The 18942-nt window shown below is 37.8% G+C and overlaps 1 protein-coding gene across 17 annotated transcripts in view; it reads left to right on the top strand.

Annotated features, from left to right (window-relative positions):
* Positions 1–18942, top strand: part of Bbx (BBX high mobility group box domain containing) — a 243376-nt gene that overhangs the window by 165993 nt on the left and 58441 nt on the right. For all 17 annotated transcript variants that reach the window (XM_076548971.1, XM_016008269.3, XM_076548968.1 and 14 more), the window contains 2 exons: positions 7151–7346; positions 11642–11709. In XM_076548971.1, the coding sequence (XP_076405086.1) occupies positions 7151–7346; positions 11642–11709 (264 nt within the window). The remainder of the gene's footprint in view (positions 1–7150; positions 7347–11641; positions 11710–18942) is intronic.

Here is an 18942-nt window from a genome sequence, read left to right as displayed (position 1 = left end):
CACCCCATTAACTTCTGAGGGGAAAAATGAACCAGCAGGGGATAAAATAATGTAATTTCAAGATATTTTATTAGACATCTCAGTATGTGGAAAAATAATGCCTTCAGTTGACATGATTTTATTGAGTTGTTTAATAAGGAATCCTGAAACATAAAAATTTCTTTTACAACATTCAGGGAAATTTGAATCCAGAGTAAATGACTAGTGTTGCTGTGTAATTAATGATCACAGAAGGCTTTAGGAATTTACTAATTGTTAAAGATAGAATTTTAACTATGCTGGGCATCTATAAAATTTAAAATCAATTACAGCAACCTATGTGATTTTAAATGTTCCAATAGATTTCCACAGGCCTAACAGTAATTAACAATAAACCTTTCTCATTAAATAGGTTTATATCCTTTCATACTCAATGCTTATATGATAAAGTAAATAATTATCTGCAGCCTCACAGGGAGCTGCATATGCTTCCTATAATTAAACACTTGAGTTTGATTTTGGACAACATGCAGCATATTGCCAATATAGTGTTTGCCTTTTCTTAAATACAGCTAATTTACAAACCCAATAGGTGGCCACTTTTAAGAGGAGGACCTATTATTTTTGCACAGGAACTCTTTTATTAATTACTTAATTAGCTTCACAATATTTGCCATTGTGGTGCTATAATGAAATCTGTTTAGGTAGCCCCCTGCAGCCTACAAGTGGAAACCAGAATGTCCCACATTGCATCTTGCCTTGTTTATAGTTACTCATATAAAATATTGTCTCATTTCTACTCCAAAGTCTAATCGATTCAGCTACTTCCCAAATTATCACACAATTGGTCTCCAGTGGTTATTTCTTTCAGCTTATTTACTCAATGTTTCACAGTTACATTAAAGTGCATGTAATCGTGCTGAAGTCTTTTTTGTTAATATTGCAGCCTTAATTGGAATGTCAGTTCAGTCAGCCAATGCTTATTAAGAAGTTTCAGTACTCATATTTTGTGGTAGTTGCTAGTGATACAAAGCCAGACACAAAGAAGGCCTCTGGTCCTCAAGCCCAAATCACTTTGAAAACTACCTCAGATACAACTTTCAACTTTGAACCCTCAATTCTGAATGTTTTACTAAACACATGACATTCTTTCAGCGGAGTGTATGTGTGAATATGAAGCTTAACATTTATTTGTCGTCTGTATCTTTGCCTTTTTTAGAGTGAGAATAGTCTAATTTACCCACCAGAATACAGCCTCAGAATGTGTCCTTAGGCATTTTGGTCATTGTGCAAGCACCATAGTTTATTTACCCAACTAAGACCTTTTACAGCACAAGGCGATGTAATCTTATGAGACCACTATTGTGGTATGTAGTTAACTAGAACATTATTATATAATCTGTACTTTTCTCTTTCTAATTTTAAATGAAACATATCTTTAAAAGAGTGAGTGATATAGTTTTTTTTCCTATTCATTAAATTTCCTTGACTCTCCTCTTACATTACTGGTAATGAACTGTTAATTCTAAGATTTGTTGCCATTTTCACAAATTACTGCATAGTACTCATTCATACTATTGAGGGAAAAAAAACTTGTTGAAAATTCTGTTAGCCTCCTTTGTGATGGAAAAGTTTAAAGAGTTTAAGCAAATTATTAAACCAAGTGAACAGTTTTTGAGAAAATGTAAGCGTTTCATAATTTCCGATTAGTGAACATGAGTTATAGCTCAGACTTTATAGTGCATTTTCAGAATCGATCTTCACTAGATCTTTATTTTCTCACCCCAACCTCCATCAGCACTTTCTTTTTAAAGTAACATGGTTAAAGCTTTTATGACGCGTGTGTGTGTGTGTGTGTGTGTGTGTGTGTGTGTGTGTGTGTGTGTCTGTACCCCATGTGCATATATGCACATGGAGATCAGAGAACAGCATTTACTATGTGGGCTCTAATGGTCTAGTGACCTTCAGCCTTGGCATCATTTACCCACTGAGCCATCTTGTCAGCCCAAAGTTCAAAATTCTAATGAAATTCTGAATTGTTTTTTAATTTAGTGGAAACTGATAAAATGATTTTTTTTCCTAATTACCTAAATTAGTGAGTAAAACTATATCTTATACATATTTGTATTCAAGAAGGAACTGTCATTGCCATATCAATTTACCTCTTCGAGGATTTAAGTAGTCATATTCATAGCCAGCTCCTTTCCTTTCATGGTTTTCTTTGTCTTTTCTACAGTGGAATAGCACGGTTGCGTTTTCAAGCATGTAATTCCTGTTGACTAGTTTCATCACAAACGCTTTTCAGGTTAATATATGGCTTGAAATACTTTTCCATCAAAACCATAAGCCTAAATCAGTGTTTTATCATGTGAAATGGAGCTTTGTTTCTATTTTTAAACACCAGCAAGAATAACTCACACCAAGTTATACACTGCATCGCACTGTCCCTACTAACAGGTCTAGGTTTCTGTGAAGGAAAAGTTTTCAAACTAAGGAGGCACAGATTTGAATCACCCCACCACAACTCTGTACAGATTAGCACCACCTCTCCCCTGTGCTCTGTACAGATTAGAACCCTGCTCCCCATACTGATTAGCACCCCTTCTCTGTTGAGCCCTGACCTGGTTGTGTGTTGCAATTTCTGCCTGCTGATAAGGAAAGTCACAGCTCTAACAGCACTGACGATGGTGGGAGTTCCTTCAGCTCCCCATAGTGGATAGGATTATAAGGTAAAATGTGAGTTAGGGCTCTTTTGTAAAATTTTAGATAACTTTCTATATAATCTCTTGACTGACCTGGTAGATGTTATTTCATGTTATTTGTACCAGCGTCATCTGTCTGTTCAGACATTCTCAGACTGTTTTATTCTAGACTCTTACCAGGGTTGCCATTTCTCTTCACTCTGTAAATCTAGGCTGGAATAATAAGTAGAAACACTAATGGACATTAAGATAGCACCCCAAACTCAATTAAAATGAAATAAATGGAGAAAACCTTTCATTAATATTAAGGTACATTGTAGATCAAGTTTCCATTTATGTAATGATCTGAAAAACATTTATTGTTTGAGACCCCACTTTAAAGCATTAACATAACAGATTATTGTCTTTTGTTGTAGAATAATACCATTGTCGGATATAAAGAAGGTAAAACACTGTGACAGAGGGTATGCATTTAGTGACAGTACTGGATAACAAAAGAAGCAGCAATTCTTTTTTGTTATTCCTGTCGCAATACAATAGTGGTTAGGGCCAAGAGACGAGAGTCAGCATTACTGAATGCCTCCTATCAGTGAGGAACTGTTTGTAAAGCAAATTTAGGTTAGATTATTTAATCACTTGGACATTTGCAGGAAAAAAAGTTGAAGGCCATAAGGTAAATTTTGATTTTCATAGAATTTTGGAAATCAGTATTTTAGCAAAAGTTTAGATATGTAGGAGATTTTCATTGAAATCTTAGGATCAATAACTTGTGATTGATGTTACTGGAGGATAAATGAGCTTCTCGCCTCCAGTGTGAACAGCCTGGCCCTGGATGTCTGGATAGATGGGGCCTATCTCTTGAGGTCTTTCATTCCTGTGATGATGGATTTTGTCCACATGGTTGACCTACATGGCAATTACTACACTTAGCTAGTTTGCTCCAGACTATATACCAAGTCTTCCAGCATTACTTCTTTTCCCTGCCTTCTCTGTAATTTCCTTCCTAGTAACCTTGTCATAACAAATGACAAGTCTTTCCAGTGTCTCTTAAAAGCTGAATCAGATCAAATGATTGATGAGGTACCAAGTTCCAAGGACATATAGGCATCTTTACACCCTGAGGCTGCTCTAGTGTCTGTCCTTACTTGCTTGCTGTCTATAGCTTATGTTGGCTTGGTGTTTTATATGAATAAATTTATGTGTTATTTTTTTTTCTCAGTCATTCACACTTTTAGCCTTCCTGATCTGCATATACCTGACTAATAGTCTAGTGTTATATCTCAGTAATGAAGTGCTACTAAGCATGTCTGAGGCTCTGGGTTCAATCTCCAGCAACAAACAAAAGTTAAAAAATAAAAATGTTATATGTGTGTATTAAACATTTACATTGAGTTTAAGAGTCTGCACAATTCATATTGTGATACAGAGTATTGCCCTTCATAGTAAATTGTCTAAAACATCCCCAATATTCCAGACCTTTCTCTTGCACTCTTGTTGTCTACTCATAGGAAATTTGCTGTTCTATAGACTCATTGCAAAACCATTTTTCATGCTTGACTTAGGGCCAGGATTGTAGACCCGGTATAAACAGAAATGCTTGTATAGTTAGCTGTGGACTGTAAGCAGTATACAAGGAGGGACTCTGATTCACCCTCTTTCTGTTTCCAATGTCTAAGAAGAGTCTGTCTTCTGGTCAGTGCTCACTGAGTCTTTGCAATGAAGGTGCGCAGGATGGAGACGAGAATAATGATTTTATGTGCTGATTGTTGGTGCCCTATGCTGTCTTCAGCATTATCATGAATTAGCGTAAGCTGGCCTTCATTAGTATCATCAACTGATAATTTATCAGGATGACAGTATGATTTTCATTACACTTGATTTTCACTAAAACCAATCATCCAGTGATTCTTAACAATGTTACTAGTGAAGGATGTATCAAAAAACTGAATATGAGGAGGAGAACACTGAAGGAGCAAGAGATTTAAGTACAAACACTGGCCATCCAGTGTCTTTCAGCTAGGACTTTCTGCTTAGAAAATTTTAACTACCAAAAAAGTAAAAGATCATTTTATTTCTCATGATAAATTTATTAATAAGTTTGTTTGAAAGTCTTTGGTCACTGCAAATGACTGTTCATCTGGTACATCTCCCCCATGTGCCTTTTACTGAGGCATGATAATGATGCATGTGACTGCTTCTTGCCTTTTCACCCCTGCCTGCCATTTATCACTTTCTATCTTCAGACAGTAGGCAAAGTTGTCCGCCTCAGCTTAATAGTTAAATTCCCCATTCACAAGGCTTCACTGTGGTAGTGTATCTTCTTATGTCAACGTTGATGCTTCCAAATTCATTCTGCTATACAATTGTAAATTCATTTGGCTCTGGCCTTGTGTCTCATTTCACCTCTTTATTTTTTAAGACAAGTAGAACTAGACACTAGAGAGGTGGCTCAGTGGTTAAGACTCTTTGCTGTTCTAGCAAAGGACCAGAGTTCAGTTCCTAACACCCACATTGGGCTGCATGCAACCGTCTGTAGCTGTGCTTTCCTTACACCTCTGGCCTCCAAGGGCAGTGTGCAGATACTCACACACAGACAGAAACACATGTAATTCAAATAAAATAAAAAGTTAAAAATATTTTAATTTTTTAATTAAAAAAGTATTGCTAGATTTTAGGGGCCTGTGTGCTTATTTTTTTTACTCACATCCCTATGTATCAATAGGTAAATTTATATCTTATACATAAAACAATGTCAGAAAATGAGTTAAGATAGCATTGGGATAAATATCATTCATTGTTTATTAACACTACATTAAAGCTTTTATTTATATAACATAGTGAAATAGTGGGAACATTATTTAGATTAGATATTCTTTCCTTACACCTTCCCTCAAAAGGGTACCTTTTACCCCTTGTCTAAAAGCTATTTAGAGTTTATATTGAACTACATTACCATCTTAAAAGGCAAACTTGTGAGAGTGAAAGAATTGTGTTAGCTTGTCTTGGGAATGTATGCCTATAACCTCAGTACTTGGGAGACTGAAGCAGAGAATTGTGAATTCAGAACCAGACTACATAACCAAACTGTCTCAAAAAGAAATGTGTTAGTGAAATAATCCAGTAGTGGTATTTGAAGAATACATAGGAAATACGTTTTTTAAAATTAAACAATGTAGTTCTGGGAATGTGTAATGGATATTAGGAAAGAGGTAGTAGATTTAGGAGAAGGGATAAAATGAGGAAGAAACATTAAAAAATGGTGAAAGATATTATAAGTGAAGATTGAAAAACTTTCAAGTTAAACATAAAGTTTATTATTGATTACAACATGTCACATCAGAGTTTGTTCATATCTGCCATCCTGGTTGCTCATTAAAAAATATTGACAGGTATGTATAGATGAAGGAATTGGAGCTGATGCCCAAGGATGGCTAAGTAGAAATACATCTTGAGCCCAGGTCATCAGACTGTATCCACTGCTCTTTCTTCTACTTAACCCCCTGTCTAAAAGTAACCAAAATATTGGTCAGCTAGCCTGCCTTGTTCCCTTTCTACTTCATCTGGGTTCCTTTATCTCATAGTTAAAAATTTTACTTTGTCTGCATTTGCCTTACAAGAACACTAAGGCAGAGATTTATTTTTTGTAAAACCATCCTTAGCAGGATAAGTTAACCAGTGGACAGAATCTGGTTGCTGGGCCTGGTGTTAGCTCATGCTCTGAAATGTATACTAAAGTGTCCTATAAATAGGTTCTGGGGGCTGGAGAGATTGAGACTGGGGTTCAGTTCCCAGTATCCATATGGAAGTTCACAATCATCTCTAAATCCAGTTCCAGGGCATTCACTCCATAGCCTCATAGGCACCAGGCATACAAGCGGTACAAAAACATACATGCAGGCAAAACACCAGTTTGGGGAAAAAAAGTTTAACACACACACACACACACACACACACACACACACACACACACACACACACAAATACAAATTAAAGCTTTAAGAGAAGAAATAGGTATTATGCTGTACACTGTTGACAATAACCAAAAGCTAGTACTATGCTGTCTATTAAGGCTCACAGAGAACACTGCTCTGTGCTTAGTGACTGCAGCCTAATGTGGAAGGGCCAGAATTTTATCCCCGCCTTTTCCACCCTCAAAGCCCTTGACTCTTTCTAGTACAAAAGCCTCCTCTGCTGCCCCCAAAGTCAGGCAACTTTTTAAGAAAGAACGAGAACAACAAAAAGAGTAGAACATCCCAAGTGTCTGCTCTCTGTATGCTCAGCCCACAAGTTAGATACTATCTCTCTGCCCTGTCTCTAGATCTCTGTGTATGGTGCTGTCATCTCTAAGGAAAGCCACTAAAGTCATAGAATGTGGTTTTCTCAGTCATAGTCTGAATGAGCAAAAGGGTGAATCTTGTTGAATTTCTTGGTCTGGATGTTAATTAAACCTGCTGTCCATTTGTTTATAGTATAAAGATGCATTTATGAAAGCAAATCCTGGCTACAGATGGTGTCCTACTACAAACAAGCCTGTAAAATCTCCAACACCCACTGTCAATCCACGAAAGAAACTTTGGGCCTTCCCATCTGACTCTTCAAGAGACTTGCCAACCCCCAAGAAGGCAAAGACGGAAGAAATTCCTCAGCTTAACTTTGGAATGGCTGGTAAGTTTACACAATTTGCACCTGTTTTTAAAGGACAGAACAACGCACTGAGTGTTTTTGAACAAATTATACAAATTTGAAGAGACCTAAAATTTTGACCAGGATGAAGCACTGGCAAAAATATAGCACATCATGAGGTATTAGGGAATGGTATACAAAGAATGTACATGTAACTGAAGACATGGGGCCAACTTGTAAATGCCATGAGATCCTGATAGTTGGCAGTGTGGAAATGTCAAGTGCTGTGGGATGTCTTTCTGTATGCTGTTTATGTGTGTTACTCCCACTGGCTAATAAATAAAGCTGCATTGGCCTATGGCAGGGCAGGATGGAGCCGGGCGGGAGAATCCAAGAGAGATAGTGAAAGGAGAAAGGAGAGTTAGAAGAGATGCCAAACTGCCATTCAAGGAGTAACATGTAATGCAATGCAGGTAAAGCCATGAAACATGTGGTGATACTTAGATTAATAGTTATGGACTGAGTTAAGTTGTAAGTAGCTAGCTAGCAAGAAGCCTGAGACAATAGACCATAGAATTTGCAATTAATATTAATCCTCGAATGATTATTTTGTAGTCAGCTGCAGGACCGTGGGGCTAGGTAGGACCAGAGAAACTTCTGCTACATTTAACAGCAATTTAGAGCTTGTCAGGAGTGTAGGGAATTTTATATTAATAAAATAGGTGTGTCGCCCACTCCCTCTCTTTCTCTGTCTCTCCCTCACACACTTCTCCCTCACTATTAAGCAGAATAAGCACTGAGTTATGGGTATTTAAAAAGCCAAAAATTACATAGATCATCTGAGTATCTGATACACCAAGGACAAGCCTGTGAACAAATCCATCGAAATCTGAGATGGATTAATGGATGTGTCTTAAAGAGAACCCCCAACCTCCCCCTCCTCCCATCCCCATTAATGTTTGCCCTGAGCAAACTTAAAATTCCAGATGGTGCCATTTGCTGTTTTACTCTTTGGGTGGTAAGGAATGCTAATGTGTTTATGACCATGAAATAAACCATTTACATTCTTGCCCAGAATGGCTAGATCTTCCCTCCTATTCAGTATAACCTTCCAAAAGAGGATTTTGCCAGGAAGAAATTGGGAGGTTGAATAAGGCAAAAGCAGGGAAGTTCATGTTGAGCTTGAGTTCCTATACCATATTACAAGAAAATATTCTTCAGAGTCCTAAACTTTTACACTAGAGGAAGGGAGTAGAGATGCATTTGAGCCATATTGTGATAGTAAATGCTTTTAAATGGCCAGTAATTTGCATAAGCCTCATAGCTCAATGTTGGGCTCATAATATGAAAAGTATATGTGATAGTGTATGAATGCCAGAAAAATGAAACAACATATTGAAGTATCTTTGGGAAACAAAGTCTTCAGGTGATTGTTGAGTGCATTGTCTGTGGTGTAATTCCAGAACAGCTCCCAACATGTGTCCCAGAAAAACCAAAACAGATCTGTTCATGTGTTAGCTGTCACTCTGCACAGTTTTAGCTTCACCCACTTGTTACTAGTCTGTCTTTGTGAACTGTCTGGATTTCCCAGATTGTGGTGTCTTAAGGAACGTTCTCTATGACCAAGAGAAGAGGTAGAGACGAGGGAAGTCGAAACTCTCTTTGATTGCCATTTAATATCTATTGCTAGTCTCTCAATTCTAAATCTAAGTTAGTGTCTATAGAATTTTAATTTGAGTTTTTTAATGCAGTTGTTCATTACAAACCAATCAATAATCGTATGTAAATTTATAGAAAGTATGTAAATACGTCTTTTAGTAGTGATGTTTCTGACATTAATTAATCTACCTTTTACCTACAAAATAGAAGGAGACATAAGAAATATATAGGTCAGCTTTTAAAAACAGCACTCTTTGAAGAAAATCCAGGAAAGACAAACACCTTGATGGCATTTGCCTCAGTAATAATGGCCTGTGTCATGTGTTGAAACCTGATGGCCAGAGCTTGCTCGCTGCTTGAATATTTTGAGTTGTGTCCCTTTTCAACAAGATGAAAGTGAACCAAATTACCTTTGATTAAAAACAACAACTGATGTTTAGCTATCTGAACATAGGCAATACAAAAGGAATTTTAAAGGCCAGTTTAACACAGAATCTATTTTGTTTTATTCTTGTTTGCTCAGTAGTCCTTGGCATGCCACATTTTGCAATTTAGAATAATCTAACTTTGTCAAATAAATGATTTCCAAGGAAGGAAAGATATGTAGAATTTGATATACTACAAATCTTCAATAAAGGCAAAGTATTCTATTTATGTGAATGTATTTTTGATAGTTTTAAATAGCATTATGTAAGTGATAGAAAAATGATAATTTCTTGGCTTATCCTTTAGGGTGAATAGTAAAGTTCTTACAAAGTCACATTTGGTATATAACTTGAATTATCATGTAATCGTATTCCTATTTTACTTTGTAATTTGAACTGCACATTTTTATCTCTCTAATGCTGTCACTCAGCCCTGGTTCCTACGATGACAGCTGTAAAAGTGTTTCACTCTCAGGCATCCTAAACGCTTATTTTCCGCTAGATTCGTTTCCCCTCTTGACGTTTACTTTTTTTTTTTTTTTTGGTTTTTCGAGACAGGGTTTCTCTGTGTAGCTTTGCGCCTTTCCTGGAGCTCACTTGGTAGCCCAGGCTGGCCTCGAACTCACAGAGATCCGCCTGCCTCCGCCTCCCGAGTGCTGGGATTAAAGGCGTGCGCCATCAACGCCCGGCTGCGCCACCAACGCCCGGCGACGTTTACTTTTAAATAAACATAAGTATATATTTTATCAGGCACAATAGTTCTTAAACTTAATGTTTAATTGAAAGTAGACCTTTTAAAAGCACTTCAGGGCTTTGTTTCACCAGAGTAGCCAGTGTTGGTGTTGTGTGTGTGTGTCCTCCTGCATGGCTGCCTGCTAGTGTTGGGCTTCCTTAAGTCACCATCATTTGATGACAGAGGTTTCTCTAATTACCTCATGGCCTCCTTGTCTTTTATTCCTCCTCCTCCTCTTCGTGTGTGTGTGTGTGTGTGTGTGTGTGTGTGTGTGTGTGTGTGTGTACGTGCATATGTATTTATGTCTATCTCAGAACCTTTTCTCAATTAAAAAAAAAAATATATATATATATACAAGGTATGAACAAAGTTGCTTCCTGAGTTCTCAGGGCAGACTGTGAACAAAGCTCTACTTCAGGGCATACATTTAAACAGAAATGTCTTCGGGCTCCTTATATACCCTATCCTGAAGCTAAAATGCATGCCTTGAAAGCTGTGTCCACCAGAGACACACAGCTGCTTTCACGTGTGTTCTTTACTTGGTTCTTTAAATGCTAGCCTTTGAGACAGCCTTAGAGAGTAAAGGTTTCTGATGAAAATGCGTCCTGGAGCATAGATCTACCACGTTATTGTTTTATTTTGTCTTTCTACACCAGTTTACTGTTGAAAGAATGAGACCAAAAAAGTTCGCTAACCAAAATACATTAATTTGAAATGTATTTCAAGTTATTTTAGCAAGAGTCTGATTACCCTGAAGATCTATAATGTCTAAAACATATCTGTTATTTTAAATTTATTTTGAAAGTTTTAAAGAGATTTTTTTAAAGCCCCCTAGAATTTGGAGGCCATTGTGAAATCTTTCTCTCCTGTGTTCCCTGATAGCCTAGTTCTTTTGACCAAACCAGATTCCACATGGCAGAAATATCAATTTGAGATTAACAGTCTAAGCTTCTCAGAAGACAAGCATGAGTACACTTCTGTTAAAAAAAAAAAAAATCCAATCTAAACAACGTAATCTTGGAAAGAAGGCTTGGGAGAAAGAAGCCTTGGAAAGAAGGTTTGGGCAATGTGTCATGTGGTAACAGCTGCACTGTTAGGAAAAGGTGTGTTGGGATGGTTGTAGAGCCGTAGTATTTCAAAGGCCGGGTGTGGTGTTTCGTGCCTGTTTGTCCCACATTGAAAAGGCTAAAGTGGGGAGATCATGAGTTCTAGTAGAGCCTGTGCTTCATAGTAAGACACTGTTAAAAAAAAAAAAAAAGAAAGAAAGAAAGAAAGAAAGAAAGAAAGAAAGAAAGAAAGAAAGAAAAAGAGAAAGAAAAATAGAGAAAGAAAAACAGGGCTCCTTAAAGTATGTGAATTAAGCACATACATACCAGGTTATAGAAAGAAAGAATTTTGAAATTTTTCCATAAAATTTTTATGTGGGTTGTTTGGATTTCTGCCCTTATGAATATCCTTTTTCATTCTGTATGGTTGTATTGCTTCCTGCTTCTGAGTTGATTTTTGTGTTTGATCTTTAGATCCTACTCAGATGGGAGGCCTGAGCATGCTGCTGTTAGCTGGAGAACATGCTCTTGGAACGGCAGAGGTAAGCCAGGCCCTTCGTCCCTCATTGCCCTTCATGCTGCTCCATCTGTGCTTCAGCACATAGACATCTGCATTCCGGTCACCTTGTTGCTGCCCTTCCACCATTTACAGCTCACTGAGGAAGTTTACCTGAGTGTCTAATGTGTTAAGGGTGGCAGAAGTGATACATACACGAGCCAAAAGGACAAAAACACTGCTCCACTGCAGAGTCTGCAAATGTTTGAACCTAGGAGAAAAAAATACAGTGCAGTCCATTGTCATTTGTTGTGTCCATGTTATGGGTATGTAGATTGCATCCTAAAATAAATTCACTGTTCAACACCATTTTCATTTAGACTTGCTAGTGGGAAGGTGACGGTAAAAATATGAGACTATCTATCTCTCTAGTATCCAAATAATTCCGAACTCCACTTTGAACATCTGGAATTCAGCATTGCAAAACTGTTTCATCCTTTAAAATAGAAAAGGAAAAGGACCCAGGGCCCTCATGACCTTGTTTCTATGATCTAGTTATTAGTCTGCTTTTGCTAAACATTTTAGACCTGATTCTGCTCAACTGCGGCAGTTAACCATACATAATCTGCATTTGTGGCATCTTCTATTTTCTAGACCCACTTAACAGAGATCAGTTAAATTAACCTGCAGGTCATGTTATTTTGCTACATTCTGGATCTTCACAAGGAAAGTTTCCATTCAAACCAACATAGCTCTTTGGAACAAAATAGCAAGAGTGATTAATATTCCCATAGAAAATGAATCCAGTACCAAACCTGTCTCTAATATTAGTATTACTCCTTTGGAAGCATACTGCAAATATTCTAAGTCATTTTTCTTTCTTTTTCATATTCTTGCTGTTAAGTCTGTTCAGTTTTATTACAAGCCTGTGCTGTTTACTGTTTTAAACTTTGAGTTGACTATATAGATTACAGTTAAAATCTGTTCAACTATACAAGCTATTTATACTATGGTGCTGTTGTTATTTACAGTTTATATGTGGCATACAGAGTTGTTGAGTATATATTAAATTTAACAAATTTGTTTCTTTTCATTTTAATGTAGCAAGAGTATTAATTTATTTTTAAGTATTTATGTTGTGTAAATCTTCCACTGAAAAACATGTGCATGTGACTCTGAGCTTTTGCAGCTCATTATTGAGCATATTTTCAGCTCCTAACAGCAGCATTGTTGTGCACCGTTTCCATCCCTAACACATAGTGTGACCTCAGGACAAAGCCCACTCTCTTGAGCATAGAGTAGTCTAAATGTTCCGCAGGTAGATGTGATCACAGAGTTGACCATTTAGCAGTCTGACTCCTGACCATTGCAAAAGTCAGCATCCCTTCTCCTCACGGATTCAGCTGTGTTTTATTCCTAACTTTTAGCATTCTTTTACCACTTCGGAACAAATATAAACAATTGATCGTTGTATATCTTTTGGGTGCTAGTAAGAAAAAGGAAGTAAATTTTTTCCACTGCTTAAAGTTTTACCACTTAGGCTCTTTTTAGTACGTTCTGCTTCCTTTAAAAGACATAGCATCATCTGACACATAGCGTAAGCACTGCAGTGATGGACTTTTTTGCCCTAATGAAGTGGGAGCATTTTGAGAACTCTCCAGATAAAGAAGCAAACAGTGCAGGAGCAGGTACCTATCGTTACAGCCTCAGGAATCCAGCTTTGTGTTCTTGTCCCCTCCCCTCATCTCAAGAGATATTTAGGTCAGTACTGAAAATAATTGAGCTATTAGAACAGTAAAGTACTAAAAACTTAAGTAAAATATTACCTCCAATACCATCAGAGAGATTTACTTTTAGAGACCAATAGACTTCAGTTAGTCCATAGATTTCTACCTTTCCATTGTTTTATTGCAAATATGTAGACTTGGTAAGTAGAATTTCTGTATAGGTAGATTATCATAAGATAAACACAATAAATATGTATTCAGTTTTTCCTATGAAAATTAAGCTAAAATTAAAATAATTCAGAAATTTCATATTTTCTGAGAATATAATCTGCTTTTACTATTTTGTTTGACTAATCAAAGTGACATCTTCCAACAAGAATACTACCAAAAGGTATAATCACAAAGGTGTTTAAAGTGACGCGATAGAGTCTTTATTTTGAAGTCTTAGAGGGAAGGGGAGGGGACTTTTATTTTTCACTGGAGTGCTGGGATTAAAGGCATGAGCCACTATCACCCGGCAAGAGAATGCTTTTCTAAGTGTGGAATTTAATATAGGAAATAGATTTTCTTAAATAATACAGGTATTTTCTTTACTGTAACCGAAATGATAGATTTCTGCTGAAAAGTTTCTATGGCCACTACAGTGTCATAGGTCTGCTTGATGTACCCTTGAAATTATAAACAGTTTAGTTTCTCGAGATGTCACTGGGCAAATTATACTGATGTTTGCATTTGTTTTCCTCAGTCTTCCAATTTTCAGGCTGCCATGATAGATCTACAGCACTATCAGTTGGGCATTTTTATGTACTGCTGTTTCTGAGCCAAGCAATGCTTGGCTGTAGTAAGCTGGAGTCCTTAGCAAATTTAAAGGGTGAATTTTGTTTTATAAATCTGATGTTTTGTAGTTCACACAAATAATAGTCTTCATACCCATATTATATTATATGTAAATACTTAAACTATTTGGTACAAATTTTTAAGAGCAGTATTTATTATAGAATTTATTGATATGAGAAGAAAAATTGATATACCGAACAAGACAAGGACAGAAAGGAATGAGTCCTGGCTCATAACAGGGCAAGTCCGTGTCTTCTGAGTGCTTGTAAGAGACTGCGTAGGTCTCCTTAGGAAATGACCCTGTCATTGTCAAAGAAACGGAAGGGTATGAGAGGACATTGTGGCAAATTATTTAAATTAGAAGTCAAATCAAGTTGGGCAGAAAAACCCTCTGGAGCTGTAGAAGTGAACCAGTCTAAATGAAACACTCAGAGATTTAAGTGAACTCAATGTTGTTTAAAAGAACAGGAAATAAAAAAGCAGAAGAAACGAAAGTGGTACTCTTTTCATTAGATTCTCAGTAGAAGAGGCAGCTAGAGAGTTAAACTCTTAGTATCAGTGAGTTATTGGAAGACGAAGATGCAAGTAAAGTGAAATCTTTGATCTGGAATTACTAAAAGTAATCTTCAAGACGGAGTTTTCCATTATTTGTGCTAGTCTAAAAAATGTAAAACTGAATTAAAATTTAAAAATAAAAGCTGGGAGCGTTACGATTCAGAGATTATGTGGAAAAGACAACTATTCAGTACAAAATGTATAAAGTAGTTGGATTAATCTTGGCAAGGACAACATTTGCTATTGTACCCAAGTGGGCAAAAAAGTCATCTTGGCTAGAACAGAAGCAAGCAAAATGGAAAATAAGAGAGGTTAGGAAGAGCACTCATCACTGCTGAGGGAAGGCAGGTCTATTCAGTTCAATAACTGAAGCCAGTGTTAGCGGTGTGTGAGATTTACCTTAAACTTTGGGTCTCTAGTTTTTGAATGTTTGGTTCTTTGGTGGAACAAGTAGATATCACAGTACACCTTTGATCTAGCCACTTTTTGCCTTGCCTTCCATTCTATCCAGAGAAGCGAATAATAATGCCTGCATCCTGTAACTCTTGAGGCTACTGCAAAAATTAATTAAATAAAACCTGTAAGGCGTTTTTTACTCCCTGAAAATTCTTGTAAGTATACAGGCTCATCGCCATAAGTTATTCTAGGCATGTCATATTTAATTCAAAAGCTTATATATCTATTACTCCTGCAGGCTGCAGTGTGCCTTGCCATCACCAGCATGCATGCATCCATCATGTGTACACACACACACACACACACACACACACACACACACACACACACGCACACACAGTTCCTTGTTCATGAAACCTTGGAAGAATTTACAATTCTAATTTATTCTCTTCACCATCACTAGGTGATCAAGAAAAGACGACTTAATTGAATTTATATTAGCTAAGCTAGGTTAGTAGAAGAGGAGCTAGCAGATGGAGGTACACCCCCTTATCCAGTGAGGCCATACTACAGAAAACCTTGGCAATAGTGAACATGTGCCATCATTTTGTACGTTTAGTCAGATGAAGAGTATTCGTGGAATGTCTTTGGTGTGTAAGGCATGTCAGGAAATAGACCATACACAAATACCTGCCCTTTATGCAGCTGATACCTCTTAAGGCCCAAATTTTTAAAGAAAGCTAATCCTTCACATGAACTTTTGACTTCACGGAGAAGCCTCTTAATTTTCATTTTTCAACTGACAACCTGCGTGTTTATAAAAGAAAAAATGAAGGTCTGATTGAAATTTGAAAATTATATACTTCGTTTCTTGAAACAATATTAATCTTTCACCTCCTTCAGAATGTTGATGATTTCTTGAGCTAAGCAATATTTTTCTCCCTAATCCTTAAAATACTTACTGTCAACTTTATATGTATTATAGCACTTAATTGTTTTTAGGTTTATTGTAAGTTTATGATAAAAGTTTCATATTATTATTTTTTCATTTACTAAGTTATTAAATGGACTTTAAAAAACTTAGGATGAGGAATAAGAAGATTTTAAGTAAATTCTATGGAGTAAACTATTACAGACAACTTTCCTTCACTCCTGCTTCCTTTCAAAGTGCTGCTCTTAAGTGCTTGGGTAAGAATAACCTCCTTAGCAGTCTTGTGAGTTAAGTTTTGACTACCTTATGAATACATATTAAACCATCAGGGAGGCTCCAGGGCAGAAAGGTTAAGTAACTGCCCATTGTCGTCTAGCTGCAGTGCCAGAACTGAGCTTGCGCTGCAGCAGAACTAGACAGCCTTTATGTAGCACCCAGGAGACTTGGTGATTCAGTTCCACCTAACTAGCCTCAACTCTGGCCACTTCTCTTATGCCCTGTATTTCCCATACTAGAGCTAGCAGCAGCCGCAGACAAGACGTTTTGAGATTGCTTCAAGTTAGACATAGGACTAAGCCCTTCACATTGGTTAACTCATTTTGTCCTCCCAGGAATCCTGTCGTGTCTGTTCCTTGTTGCATTCCCCATGGCCATAGAGTGAGGAGATCAATACTAGGATTTAAACCCAGCTGATTTCCACCAAATAAAGAGATATGCAAAACCCAAGCCAAAGAATAGTTGATTGCACTGAAATGGTTAAAATGATCCTATCCCCATTTTTAAACACTGAAATCTAACTTTGTTTAAATGTTGATTTAGATAAAATTAAAGTTTTCACTTTTATTTCTGATCTCAGTGGAATAGGAAAAATTCTTTTCTTACCCATCAGTACACCTTGAGTTAATTTGATATGCGCCTGTTTTATACTAGTATGCTTGACTATTCAAGGAGACTTTAACCCATTACATTCCATTATCTTGTTTCATCTCCTGGTCCTTACCTATCATAGCTTTTATCCTCTTTTCATGGGTTTATAGCTTCTAAATACACTTTGTAGGACATGTACTATGTTTAAATTCTACAGTAGAATGGAAGTAGGTGACCAGAGGGGTTTTTTCTTCCTCTTTATAAGTCTCCCCCTTTGTTACTTTGTAGACAGTACTGCCCATCTTGCCAAGGAGCCCAGCTTCTCCCATCAGTAGTGGGGCTCAAAGCCCAGGTAGTCAGGCCCTTTTCCCTAATCTGTGCTGGGAGTCATAGCTGTTTAAAAATGGCAAGAAGACAGCGTGGCTTCCCACTTAATCAGAGAAGGAAATTGAGGCAGTCCTTTGTCTCAACTTTTACTACAGTTGTCTGTATAAACAGGATGGAGTGTCCTGTGCTCTTTCTTGTATGAGCTCAGCTGCACAGACCGTGATAATAGGAAAACTTTATCCATGGAGTGGAGACAGGATTCTGGTGGCCTGGGTACCCTGAGTGAAACTAGGTGTTCCCACCCCCACCCCATTTACCTGATGATATAACAGGTTGTAGGAAGCATGGGACCCTCAGCTCCGTTGGCTCTGCTTCCCATGGTAGCCTAGTGCTAGTGCCGTATGCTGGTGTCAGACAGACATTCAGACACACTCCTCTCATCCCATGAAGTATGCATACTCCCTGCCCCCATCAAGGCTTCCTCCTCCTCTCACTTCTCTCTCCACTAACTTACTATAAAGATACAGGTGTAGTCTGACCCTTCTGCTAATGCCCTGACATCCTTCCAGACAATTACTGAGGACTGGCAAGTGCTCCCTCTAACTTAATTGGGGCCCCACATCTTTGCAGTTTTATTTCCCCTACCTGCTAATTGGCCTCCTGCCTCCAGTTCCTCCCAGCCTAGGTTGTCCTGCATGCCTCTGACATAATTACCTAACTGCGCATCTCTCATCATGCTATTCCTCTAACTAAAATCTTCGACTAGCCCTCTATTTCCTCCAGCCTGCTTCCCAGACAACAGAATCCCAGTTTTGTCAGCCTGATTCATCTCCCACTACACTTAGATGGCATCTTATTCTTTACCCACACTGGGAAAGTCACCATTTCTCAAAAACACCTCAAAGTGGGACCTCTGTACATCCTCACCTGCCGTGGCTTTGTCATCCTCACTCTTCCTCTGAGGGAAAGTCCTCCTTTCTTTCCAAGCATATCTCAGAGATTCCTTTGCCTCCCTCCACCCACACCTTAAAGGATTTGTCTCTGTGCTCCCTCCCCTCTAGTAAGCTTTCACTGTATACTTCTGCAATGTAGCTATCCCCTTCACTTGAACTGCAAACAGACTCAGGGTCTGGCACATTCCCTAAGTCATCATTTTACTCCCAATTTTACACTGGATGCAAATGGCATTTAAACTTCCTAATGGCACCAATCCCCACAGCTGGTACCTAGTGCTTGTTGAACAAGTGACAGAGAAATAAATATTTGACCTGGCAAGAGTGAGAATATGTGGTTGATCTACAATGTGCACTTGCTCCTTGGTTGACTGTTATCACAGTGCCAAGGACTGTGCAGCGCTGGCTTTGTGCTTTGCACAGTATGAACAGCCCTTGATACCTAGCTTCATAAGCCACTGGTAGTCATAACTGGCTCAATCGTGCTGGACCTGTGATTTCTCACTATCTGATTTGCTCTTGTGGGGAAAAAATGTTACTTTGTCATAATTCGTTATTATGCTCATTTCCCTTCCTTCGTTATTGAGAATCCTAGCTAAATCGAAGTGGGTGGCGATTGAGGGTAAGAAGATTTGAATGTGTGGTTTGGCAGAAATCCCTGTAGCTCTTTTCTTTTTTGGGCATAG

This window comes from Peromyscus maniculatus, chromosome 12, assembly GCF_049852395.1.
Source record: "Peromyscus maniculatus bairdii isolate BWxNUB_F1_BW_parent chromosome 12, HU_Pman_BW_mat_3.1, whole genome shotgun sequence".
Classification (NCBI taxonomy): Eukaryota; Metazoa; Chordata; class Mammalia; order Rodentia; family Cricetidae; genus Peromyscus; species Peromyscus maniculatus.
Note: the sequence above shows the minus strand (reverse complement) of the source record. Positions and strands in the feature narration are given on the sequence as shown.